Below are 12,755 nucleotides of genomic sequence, written 5' to 3' on the forward strand. Positions count from 1 at the left end.
GTACAACATTGTTACAGGAATAAGACTCGCAACCCCTTATTACTATAGCAACACAATTATCAGTGAAATATAGTTAATCGGTGTTGCATTTGTGGTTAATATGTTCCTTTGGCTTTTTCTCACCAATTTATTCCAGTTTTTTAGAGACACAATGAAACAATTGAATGATGTAATTTTTCTATTGATTTTTTTTTGTGTGTTATTTTCTATTGCTGCAGATTATATAGACTAGATGTTGATTTGTGAGACTAAGAAATAAAGGCAATTATTGGAAATCATTACAGAGAGTAGAAATGGTGGCTTGTAGCCATCTATAACAGTTGTACTGTTTACATTTAAAATAGATCAATATATCCCTCTAATCTTTTATAAACCTTCAGACCACTAAATGCATACACAACTAGTTCTGCTTTACAGGGAACAGTACACATTAGGAATACAAGCATGCTTTCTAACACTGTGTTCTACCAATTTAGATTCAATGCCCCCCTAAATCATTTTATTTTTAATTTTTTTAAAGGGTGGGGGAGGGGTTACTAGACCCTTACTCACTCCGTGCAGCCACCCACTCCACATCTGGTAATGTAGTCCTGCAGGGTTTTCCCATCTTTGTGTCCTTCTCCAATACATTGCTTCCCATAGAGAAGTATTGAGAATAAGAAGCCCATGCACGGCAAGTCCAATCAAATGCTTATCATATGGAGCCATTGAACCCAATGCTTTCCTATGATCGCATTTGATAACATTCACATAACAGAGTCAAGTTTGGTCGTACCAGCAGAAGCAGCCACTAGAGGTGTGTTTAGCCCTGCAATGAAAACATTGCCGTATCCACCCTGTATGCCTGCTCATAACCTCTCTTCTGCTGATGCAGGCTGCTTGTCTTGCAGCATTTTAGCTCACCTTATGTACACTGATAAGGAAGTTTCTTCTGGAGTGAGGGGGCATGGTGGAGGCGGGCTTATGGTGTGGCATTTTGCACGTGGCATGTTAAAGTTAGACTCTACAAGCGTCACAATAACCTGGAAAAAGTAGTTATGTAGAGTACAGATTTACACAAGAGCTGCAGTAGAATACCAATTAGTAAAATTTGAAGGAGGATCACCCACAAGGACTGTGAAATTAACTTAACTATACATATCGGAAAATTAAAAACAAAACAACACTAAATTCATCACACATTGGTGATAAAATAACCAAGTGAAAAAAGACTTAAAATGCCCCATATTAAAGGGACAGTCCAGACTGCAGCTTGCTTAAAAGTACCCCCCCTTCATTTTACTAAAAGTTCAGATTTCAATAGAAATTAGCACTTTTCTAAATTAACCTTGTTACACCCCCTGGCTGTAAATCAGACAACCAATCCTGTTACTTCCTTGTTTGTTTAGCTCAGTGTAGCTAAGCTCAAGAGGGAGGGGGGGAGGGGGGAGATTGTTGTTAAAATGTTAAACTTCGAGTGTCAGAGAATGCTCTTACTTAAATACCTTGAAGGATATCTATAAATGTATGGTGTGGTGGTTTTTTTTATTATGTAACTTTAAAAGTCAATTTCTTGCAATTTTTCCCAGATAAGTTTCTGCTATGGTCACTGCTGAATTTTCTGAAACAAATCTTCAGACTGTGAATAAGCCTTTTTCCTGGTAATAGTGCTTATTTGCTATATATTATGTGAAAATGGTAGAATCATTAGGGTGAATAATAAGGAAAAATAAATACAAGAGAAACAATTATGCACCACTATATTTAGATAAAGTCTAAAATCATTGCATCCGTGTACCCTGAAGACAGATACTTTGGCCTCAAATTTAAAAATCACTTTAAATTCTCACTTTAGTAAGTAACAGTACGTGAAAAATAGAGGATGCAATTTTCAAGTAAAAGAAATATATATTGCGGTCTCTAGGGGACACAGCAGGGAAAAAGATGTTTATCTGGACTTTAGTTGGTTGAGTTATTTTATATAGTGCCAACAAATTCCGCAGCAATGTAGAATGGGTGGAAGTTGCTTTACTTTTCCTGTATGGCCAGACAGAGTTGAATTCTGAAAATGGAACCATATTTTAACTGTATTAGTTTATCTTCATAAGATTTTTCTAAATGATAACTTCATTCTTACTAATGTTCTGCTTTGAAGCAAATTCTCCTCATATGTTAAACAAACCTGTATTCCTGACACTAGTGTTTAACTAGTTAGGTCTCTGGCACCTCTTAAATCGCAATAAAAAGGTGATTTTACTCACACTGTGCCAAGCTCTCTGTGTCTGGCCCCGCCTCCATAGCGGAGATAATTTGTTTTGCTGCACATATGTAAGGGCACCCAACGCATCAATCAGCATCTCCTCATGGAGGTGCATTGAATCCATGCATCTCTATGGTGAAGCCCCTTTAGTAGCTATTTGAGTGAATGTTACTAGTCAGCATTGAAAAAGCAGTGGTTACATCGCTCAGCCTGTAGGAACAGGGTATAGACACCAGAACCACTGCATTAAGTGGTAGTGGTTTTGGGGGACTATAATGCTCCTTTAACCTGGCTAATTTAGTTTTTTATTTCCTCGGAGTCAAATATTGAGACAAACATCCAACATTTGGAAAGATTTCCACATTGCAAATACGGTCAGAAAATGCATTTCCAGATTTGTGCTAAAAACGTTAGATACTTAAAGGGACACTCCTGACCCCATAAGCACATTTTGTGTATTCTCTTTTCCCCATTTTATAGAAATGACAATGTTGAAATTGTCACTTTTATAAGTTTCACCTTGTTATACCCCTTGGCTGTCAGGTAACCGGTCCTATTACTTCCTGGTTTGTTTAGCTCAGTGGCTCTAAACTCAAAAGGGAGCAGTAGGCCAGAGCTCCTGCCTTGCAAACACTCCTCATTGAGCTGCATTGGGAAGTCTAATTGGACAGCCACAGAAACTAGGTAAGCCCCCCTTCTAAACCTGCCCAAATGCTTCAGACAAAAGATCTGCAGTTTTTGCAAGCAGTTTCAGATATACCCAAAAAGAAAGTATGTATGATTAAATGCACATGTGTTTTAATTGGGGTATATCAACTAAACCTTTTTATTTGAGCAGTGGAGTGTCAATCTATTTAAAGCATGCTTCCCTGTGAGAAAAGTATAGTTTACTGAGAGTGTAAGCTCTCCTTGCCAGCCCGGAGGACATCCATCCTCTATCATATTTAGAATAGCCCCCCTGGTTACAGAGGTCCATTTTTGTGTTTAATATATGTGGAATTTGGAGCTCCAATTTGCAAGTAAAAAGTTATTTAAAAAAAAAAACCCTTACTGAAAAAGCTGTACATTTATACATATTGCATTTTAAGTTCCCAAAACATTAGCAGCCATCAGCATAATTTTGCCATTACTACTTCATCGAATTGTAAAGTTACTGTAGTGTGCAATATTTAAAGGGACACTAGTCACCAGAACTACAGCTCATTTTATTTGTTCTGGTGAGTATTATCATTCCCTTCAGGCTTTTTGCAGTAAACACTATTTTCAGAGAAAATGCAGTGTTTACATTACACCCTAGTGATACCTCCACTAGCCACTCATCAGATGGCTACAAGGAGTGCTTCCTGGGGCAGTGCTCTACACTCTATACTGCCATTCAGTGTCTCCATCCTCTGCATGGAAACATTGAACTTTCCTGATAGAGATGCACCGATTCAATTAATTTGAGGAGATGCGGATTGGCCAGGGCTGTGTTTGGCTTATGCTGGCTCTGCCTACTTGACAGTCTCAGCCAATCCTATGGAGAAGCATTGTGATTGGCTCACAATCACTTCCAATGTCAGGTGAGCAGGACAGTTAGGGGCAGAAGCAACAGACTTGAATACAAGTAAGATTTTACTAGATTGCATGGGAGGGGAGGGGGTAGTAGTAACAGTGTAGGATCAGGAATACATGTTTGTGTTACTGACCATATAATGTTCCTTTAGTTTCCTAGTCTACCTCACATCATGAAGGAATGGCAGCATGTGCAGAGAGAAGCACACATTGCTGCTGCTCACTGTACATTATTACCAGGTAAGGTGATAAATAGGGAGACATCTAGAGAAGTGTGCATGAGCAAACTATCATTGACTATGCATGGTAAATAGAGGAGAAGTTTAGGCGCTCTCTATATAACCAAAAAAAGTGTGACAGCAGTGAACCAGCAGGATTTCCCAATACCTGCTATTTGTGAACAGAAATACAAAAAATAAAGAATGTGGTAAACCTCGCCAATAGTGCTCAGAAGTGTAGAATAAATAAATGTTATACATACATCTCAATCTTGATTAGTACAATTCAGTATGAAGAACTCAAGAGAAACACAAATACAAACAATAGTGCAATATGCTATAATGAGTGGATACACATATGTGCAAAATATCCGATAAAAGGCAAACTCACTTTACAGAGTTCTTAGCAGCTGTGTAAAGTGTGAGTTTGCCTTTTATCGGATATTTTGCACATGTGTATCCACTCATAGCATATTGCACTATTGTTTGTATTCTTTGTGTTTCTCTTGAGGTCTTTATACTGAATTGTACTAATCAAGATTGAGATGTATGTATAAAATGTATTCTACACTTTTGAGCACTATTTTGGCGCGGTTTACCACATTTATTTTATTAACTATGCATGCAAGTAAATAGGTGTGAGTAGTTACCTTGCGTGCTAGAGGCAAGGTATCAGGAACTGACTGTTGAAAGACTTGGCTATCTAGATTTGTCCTTTGTCGACTGACAAAGGAATGCAAAAGCTAGAACATGCAGTCCAAGTACAGTGATGTGTACATTTGGTTCATGTGGCATAGAAAAAAATAAATCAAAACCCTCTTCACTCGACGACTTAGCCCTTGTCATGAACAAAAAGCCCAAGTCCAGGAGGTTGTGATATTTACATCACATTCTTAATGCAAATTCTTTTAACAAACCTTCATTCAGAAGTTAAAACTTTCCAGCCAGTTTCCCCATACATTCATCCTGTTTAATAGTTAACAGACTGCAGGGTGAATTAATGATGCAGAGTCATTAAAAGTCCACCTCTGCCACATTTTCCTGGAGCAGCACAAAACCAAAGTCTGAAGCAGTAGATGGTCTGTTAAAGGACCACTATAGTGCCAGGAAACTAAACTTTATTTCCTGGCACTATAGGGTCTTGGGGTCCCCCCACCCTCAGCTGCAGACTTTAAATTTTGCTATATTTAGGGAGGCATGAGGGGACCAGGGTGGCTAGATGGTGGTTTTAACCCTATAGGGTCAGGAATACATATGTGTTCCTGACCCTATGCTCAATGCTATCCTATGGACGTAAGCATCTTCTCACTGATTTTCACAGTGGGAAGCGCCTCTAGTGGCCGTCAATGAGAGCCACTAGATGCTGGATTAACCCTATTGTAAACATAGCAGTTTCCAGCTGCAGTGTTAACCCTAGATGGACCTGGCACCCAGACCACTTAATTGAGCTGAAGTGGTCTGGATGTCTATAGTAGTCTTTTAAAAGTATGTCAAATGTATATCCTGATGTCTGCATTTCAGTAATGTGTACAGAAACAAACCTCCTGCGGCTATTGTACTGCAACTCCCATGTAACCAAGCCCTCTGCTGCATGATGGCAGATGTTGATTGTGTGGCAGTCAGGCAATAGGTCTTCTGTGACTGCTTTGTATAGATCAGATATCTGTAGTTTTAAAGAGACTTTGCAGATTTGTAAATTCTGATTTAATAACCGTTTCCATACAGAAAGTTTATGAATATCAAAGTCAACCACACACTTTAATCAGTTTCAATTTACCAAAAGGATACAAAAATACAGTATAAACTTTGTTCGGTACAAAATTCCAGCAGTCAGCAGCAGGATCAGAAACGAGGAAAAAAAAAAAAAAAAATCAAAACAAAAAGTGTAAAGTGACAAGAGTGAGGTATAGATTGAGCTGTTCACACAAGACCCTCCCACAAAACAGTATTCTAGACCAGATCTATCTTAAAACCTTATCTCCTTGATACAAGGCAGGCATGAAACTGGCAACTAAGCATTTTAGGAAAAATTAAGTTTGCGTTGACACTCAGTTGAAGTCTAGGTGGGAAATAATCAATTATTGCATTCATTCCAGGTTAAATGTTAACTATGTGCAATTCCGTAATCCTTTTCCAGTAGGAGCTAAGGAAAGGTAGTTTAACAGGTAGACATCTATAGAACAGTCATTTGACTATACTAGTTACAATAATTAACTTAAATATTTCAAAACTTCATTTCTGCACCAGGGCAATGTAGTGGTTATTTTGTCTGGGCAGTAGGAAGTCAGCTAACTAAATCCATCTAAGCATTCTACAACCATACTGTGCAAGTCAAACATATTAAAGTACTAAATACCAAAGATCCAGACTATGCCATGAATGTGGAGAAGCAATCTGTGGAACCATGAATTCATAAATCACCTGAAGTAGGACACAGCCCCACTTCCTGTGTGCTCTACAAGATAAACAGTCTTTAAAGTAGTCTCACATGTGCATACAATACATATTTATCCTTCCCCATACCAAAAAATAAAGTGTGCAAATGTGCAAGGCAGTAAGTCTGCCCAGTGTCCTTTAGCGTCCTTTCAGTTTTGCCAGCCTACACATGAGCGTTTTGTGTCGAGCTCGGAGTCTCGCCTTTTCATTCACAAGTCTTTGCTCCTCAGTGATCAGACCTTTCAGATATTCAGTAGCCTTACCAAGAACCACTACTTTGGAGCTTTTGGATGAGCGAGACAGGCCTGGCACCTCTTCTCTCAGTTCTGCAAAACGAGAACGTAGATCATTCCGCCTTTTGCGTTCCATATAGTTGTGATTCTTTCGTTTTGCGATATCCTCACCATCAGAACTTCCAGAAGCAGGAGAGAAGGGTGTAGGTGGACTGCAGGGCTGAACAGAGAAGCAGCTCACCTCACCAGGCTCTTCTTTAATAGGGCTGTGTGGAGGAGACACTGGACTTTGCTCAGGAGGACGGGCAGCATAGTTGTGCTGCTGCTGATGGATGGAAATATGGAAAAGTTTTGTTGTCGTGTCCAGTGGATCTGCTCGCACAGTGATAGTCACTGGCTGCCTTCCACCATAGGATTTCCTCTTCTCCACAGTTACTACATCAATCTCATCGTCATCTATAAAAAAAAAAAAAAAAAAAAAAAAATATTAGAAATCTTTGAGTAGATTTTTTAATCTTCATCTGAGGTGCTGAAATGCATCAATATGATGCAAGATGCACTTTACTACACGTTTAAAATAAATAAAACCATTTGGTACCATAGTTCCCACACCTACCCAACAGGAAGGGACAAGCTAGCAGGAAACCAAGTGGACATTTTTGCAGTCTTACAGAAGTAAGAATGGATGAGCAGTGTTATTTTATATTTAGCATTTGTGCAGTTTCAGGATATGCTTATATGCATGTTGCAATAGCATTACTTTATTCATAACTGGGAATACAGTAAGCATTTGAATGGTTCCATACATCCTCTTGCATTCTGGATGCAGAATTCTAGGATTTTTATCTGGTGTGTAGCACCAATTTCTCTAATAAGGTTAATTAGTGGTTAACACATAACAGTGATGCAGGTTACCACTTCTGATGATGTCAGCAGTCAGTGGGCAGGTCTAAAGGAAACGGGGACAAAATAAGCAGCTGCAGACTTTAATTTTACTATATTTAGGGAGGCATGAGAGGACCAGGGTGGCTAGATAGTGGTTTTAACCCTATAGGGTCAGGGATACATGTTTGTGTTCCTGACCCTATAGTGCTCCTTTAAGAGATCACAACCACAGATGCCCCAACTCTGTATGGAAAGTGAATTCTATCCAAATAACGTAACAAAAATTGATACGTTAGATTAGAATTTTCCTCTTTGGATATATCAAAAAGAGGGATACACTGTGGTTACAGTTCAGAAGTTGACCATGTACAATGTGACTCTTCCATCATAACAGTGAGCATAGTGGTTATGGTGTCATCTAAGGTTTGTAGCAAGAGTGAAACTAGTTAATTCTGTAGTTTTGCAATACATGCTTTTGTATTTGTCTCTACATTTTAAATGGGCCAGGCATTCAAAAAGCACATATGACAAGTTCATGTTAAAGACAAACAGACATTTGTCATTTTGGAATGGAGGGCGACTGCAAATTGAGCCTTCCTGATGCAGAGGAATGAATGAGAGTGTGCCCGATAGGTATGCACAAGACATCAGAAGAATAAATCAGTGGGCACACCATATGGGTCTATTGTTTTTGCCTTTATAATCTATATTACGGTCATTGTATCTATAGAACACAACACTTATTTACCCTCAATTTAAAATGAGTGGACATATCCCATAGTTTGTAAGTTCTATAACCAGGCAATTTGTTAAAACACTGCCATAAAATATCCTCTTGCCATTAACTGCTGTCATTGTCACACCATATACAATATCACAAAGCCATTGGAAAAGGGTTATCCCTCCAATAGGCACTGCAGCTGTGCAGTGAAATAGTTAAGGAGAGCAGGCTACAAAGATCTGGCAGCAGGAGCATTGTACAGGAGCCTGTGTAAAACCGGGTGTGGTATGGGGGAGGGTGGATGTATGTATTCAAAACAAAGGGACAAAGTGAAAAGGGCTCCATGTGAATAGGATCATTTCCCCATTAATAAATCCTAGTCACCCACCCTGAAACAATCCAATTGGCTCAGTGCTCACATTTCAAACACCAGGTTTGCGCGGATTGGCTGGAAGCAGTTTGACCCTGACTGCAAGCTGTTGCTTTTTGTCTGGCCATGTGGCAGCAGTGTGCAGCTGTAAGCTCTTAAACACTGAGCAGCTTCTGTGCTGGAGGAGGGAGTCTAGTAAACATAATGCAACACTTCGTCTTACTGAGACCCGCTTTAAGTGCCATCCCACTTTCCAAGAATACACAATGCACACAACATTGTTAATACTTGGCTGCTGCCCACTTGTTATATCAGGACATGGTCCTAGTGCTTCATTTATAAATAAACTTAAACTACTATATCCAATGGCAAAAGGCCCATGTTCAAGATAGCAAGGCTTAAAGTTAGAAGCAATGGTAGGAAATTTATAGTTGGAAAACATTACCAGCCGTTTAGTCAATGTATACACACTATAAAGCAATACAAGGTGACAAATGTGCAACATTATCCAAAGCCATATGGCTACAGACTGGTTACAACTATGCCATAAATGCAGTCCACAAAACTAGTATTGGCATCTGTTTCACACCAGACAAGTTCCTGCAGGACCTTAATTGACCCCTTTAAAAAAAATACATTTATTAACCAGGAATATTACTGTTCCCATCCAAAGAGCTTTCATAACAGAGTCAGGAGCATTAATACAATGTGTGGGCTTCCCAGTGTAATTAGGACAAGAAACAATGTGCTTACACTAGATAAAGAAGCACATGTTCTGTAGAGCAGATAGAATTATTTTATACTACTAGGGAATAAGGAAACCTGAGTGAGGGCCTGATGGGATGAAGTTTTAGTTGTGTTTGTTACCAAATTGTTACTGGTTTTCAATCAATGATAGCCATGTGAAGTCTGGTGGGGGGGAGAGAGTGCAAACGTTTCTGGTTCAATGCACGCTCTTCCTCCCCTTCAACATTGACTAATAAGTCTGTAGCAGCAACACCTCTAACATCTGCGTTATATTGGCCATTAAAGAGCTGACATTTTATAATCAATTGGAATAGAACAGAATTTACAGCTTTCTAAAAAACAGGAATATGTGGACACGTTATATAGAAAACTATTGCTTCCATACACTAATGGAGTGTAGGAGTTTCTCATAATTCTTTGAGACAAGTTTAAATGATCAAAAACCACAACATCATTTCATAGACCATTTACTTATGTGATCGAAAAGTAAACAGATCCAGTGTTTAGATTATACCACTGAGAAAGCAGTCTTCTTCAGATGTGTTGGAAGACAAAGGAAAAAAGGTGTGGGGGGGACGACAAGACAGTATTTTGACATTTGTTTTGCAAGTTTATGCTTTTTTTTTTTTTTAAAGCCAATTATATCTTGCTGAACAGTTACTACATTGAGTTTTTCTCCCATAAGGTTTCTTCATGGTTATACATTGACGTATAAAAGGTACAGGTGTAATATTTAAACTTCTTTTCTCACAGTACACAGAATAGATGTCCTGCCAGAATGAAGTTAATCAGACTCCTACACCTGCTAAGAGCACTAGGTGTGTACCAAGTTCAGGTATCAACATGTTACAAAGCTGGGTACTGTACCACACACACACACACACACACACTATATAGTATGTATGAAGGAAGAGGGAGAAATATTGGTACGCATTTCAGCATAAAAAGCATGCTATATGCAAGACTAGGGTTTCCCCCTAAATTTATAGCATGCTCCTTCAGCTGTTTGAGATTCTCACTCAATTACCTCTTCATTCCCTTTATATATATTTTACCAATAGCTGCAACTCTCAACTTTTTAGCCATTACCTCAAAATTTCCCCTGCTACCTCTTGTCTTAAATCCTCACTGTATTCTTTAGATTGTAAGCTCATGGACTATCTAGCTAAGCACTTTGTATAAAATCGCTTAAATGGCTAGATATCAGCTTACAGGCAGGGGGGTCTCTACCGTTTATATATTGTACAGCACTGTGGAATATGTTGGAGCTTTATAAATACCAGTAATAAAGCTTGTATGCTCTACTACGCATATATAACTTAAGTCGGTACCATTGTCCTCATTTAGAGGAGTAAAAAAGTGCTATTTATGTAGGAGTGATCTTACCAGAGTCACTGGTACTTTCTGACCCAGAAGAATTTTGGACTTTTTCCGGAACTGGTGTAGGTACAAGAGGCTGTGGTGGTGCTGTGGCCTGTTCCAGTGCATCAAATCCAGTCTCCAGTGGTTCAATATCTGGAACTTGTTTGGAACCACAAGCAGTCCATGCATTTCCAGTTGATAGCCTCTCATTTATTACCTTTTCCAGGCGCTCCCGAGTAGAGAATCCACTCCACATACAGTCTCTTAGGAGGACTACAGAGCTGAGGCCAGACAGTTTCACAGGAGATTCCAATCCCAAATCCATAAGGTCTGCTCCGAAGTCTGTACCAATTCCACCCATGCATCCTCCAGCAGACGGCGAGCAACTAGGCAAAAGCTCAAACTTCTTCCAGATGTCCTCACTGGGAGCAATGCATCTGTAAAAGTCCTCCTTCAGGTCCACATCATAGAAATAGTGAGTGCTGTAGGAGCCAAGATCCATTGTCCTATAAAACATCAACAGTAACCATACAGGAAGGGCAGCAACAGCACAAGAGATTCTATTTCAAAATAGAACCCTGGCAGAAGGAAAGACAGGATTTAAAGGGGGTATGATTAAAGGGAGACAGACACCAGCATTGGTGGACGGGGAGCCCAGGCACCCCCAGCAAAGGAAGGGGACAGTATGGTGTGATTATATGCACGTGGGGTGATTATATGCACGTGGGGAACAAAGCAAACTTTATTTCCCACATATGTGAAGCAGTCTAAAATGAGTAGGGCGCTGCGGATCCCTGCCATATGGAATTACCGCTGAAATGCGTACAACCCACAAAACTGCATCTCATACATAACATCCTGGGTATAAAGAAAGGCTTAGCCGGCGCTCACTGGAAGTATATAAATGGCCTTAGCTGACAGACTTCCCTCCTGTATTTCCCTTCATTCTCATGTCCGAGCCCCAGTGTGAGCACATTGCAGCCCCCCATGCCGTTTGAGTCTCCTTTACCTCAGTGAATCGCTCCTCGCTCTCCGCACACGGCGAGTCTGGCAGCATTCATTGTTCCCGCACATGTTTATACCAGCTATTGGCTCCCCTCCCCCCGTGGGCGAGCCGTGGGAAGCACCTTCCATAGGGGCGGCGGCTGTGATATAACCGTGTGTGTACTGACACCTTTACTAAGGGGTTGCTGGGGCTTTGTCAATTACTTAACATTGGATTTATTTCTTGTCAGCTCGATGTCTGTATTATGGCAGCTTATGGAGAGTCCTAGCTCTAGCTAATAAGCATGCACCATCATAACAATCATATGTAATACACTATTTTTAGTTAGCTCACAGAAATGTGAATTGAAAACAAAATTGCCAATTTGTAACTATCAGGGCTATTCACTAATGCCAAATGATAGTGAAATAAAACCTGGACTATTTAAAGCAATGTAGGAAAGCTGTGACACTAGCTAGATCATTTTCTCTGATCAGCTGTCTTTGCACGAAATGTGACAGTTGTATTTTAATTAGCTTTAATTTAGAACTTTGTGGAAGACCCCATATAACACAGATGGGGAATTTTCATATCAACATTATTTTAATTTTATTTTTTTTAGGTACAAGTTGGCAATTTGATTTTCAATTCACGTTTTTTTTTTTGTTTTTTTTAATAACCTCCTGAATAAAGTGTGAATTGGCAGGAATTCCAAGAGAACTTTAAACCCTTAAGGACACATGACATGTGTGACATGTCATGATTCCCTTTTATTCCAGAAGTTTGGTCCTTAAGGGGTTAAATTTTAGTTTGAATTGAGTGAACTGACAATTTAGCTGGCTTGAAAAAAAATTGGCTGTTTTGACCTAATTTTTTTAATTTGCTATTAATTCCCAAACATGCACACTTTATTGATAAACGAGGTATTTGTGGCATATTTACATATTGATTAAAGAATTGAGAATCAAGATAATTGTAAAAATAGCAAAACTGGGAAAGTTCTCC

At 39.4% G+C, this 12,755-nt stretch overlaps 1 protein-coding gene across 1 annotated transcript; it reads right to left on the reverse strand.

Moving 5' to 3' along the window:
• Positions 1-5,769: 5,769 nt before the first annotated feature.
• On the reverse strand, positions 5,770-11,837 carry MYCL (MYCL proto-oncogene, bHLH transcription factor). Its single transcript, XM_063444523.1, has 3 exons — positions 11,775-11,837; positions 10,790-11,271; positions 5,770-7,136 (listed from the first exon to the last, which is right to left on the reverse strand). The coding sequence occupies exons 2-3, from the start codon at positions 11,265-11,267 to the stop codon at positions 6,586-6,588; spliced, it is 1,029 nt and encodes a 342-aa protein (XP_063300593.1). The 5' UTR covers positions 11,268-11,271; positions 11,775-11,837; the 3' UTR covers positions 5,770-6,585.
• Between the last annotated feature and the right edge of the window lie 918 nt (positions 11,838-12,755).

The sequence above is a fragment of the Pelobates fuscus genome, chromosome 1 (assembly GCF_036172605.1).
Source record: "Pelobates fuscus isolate aPelFus1 chromosome 1, aPelFus1.pri, whole genome shotgun sequence".
Classification (NCBI taxonomy): domain Eukaryota; kingdom Metazoa; phylum Chordata; class Amphibia; order Anura; family Pelobatidae; genus Pelobates; species Pelobates fuscus.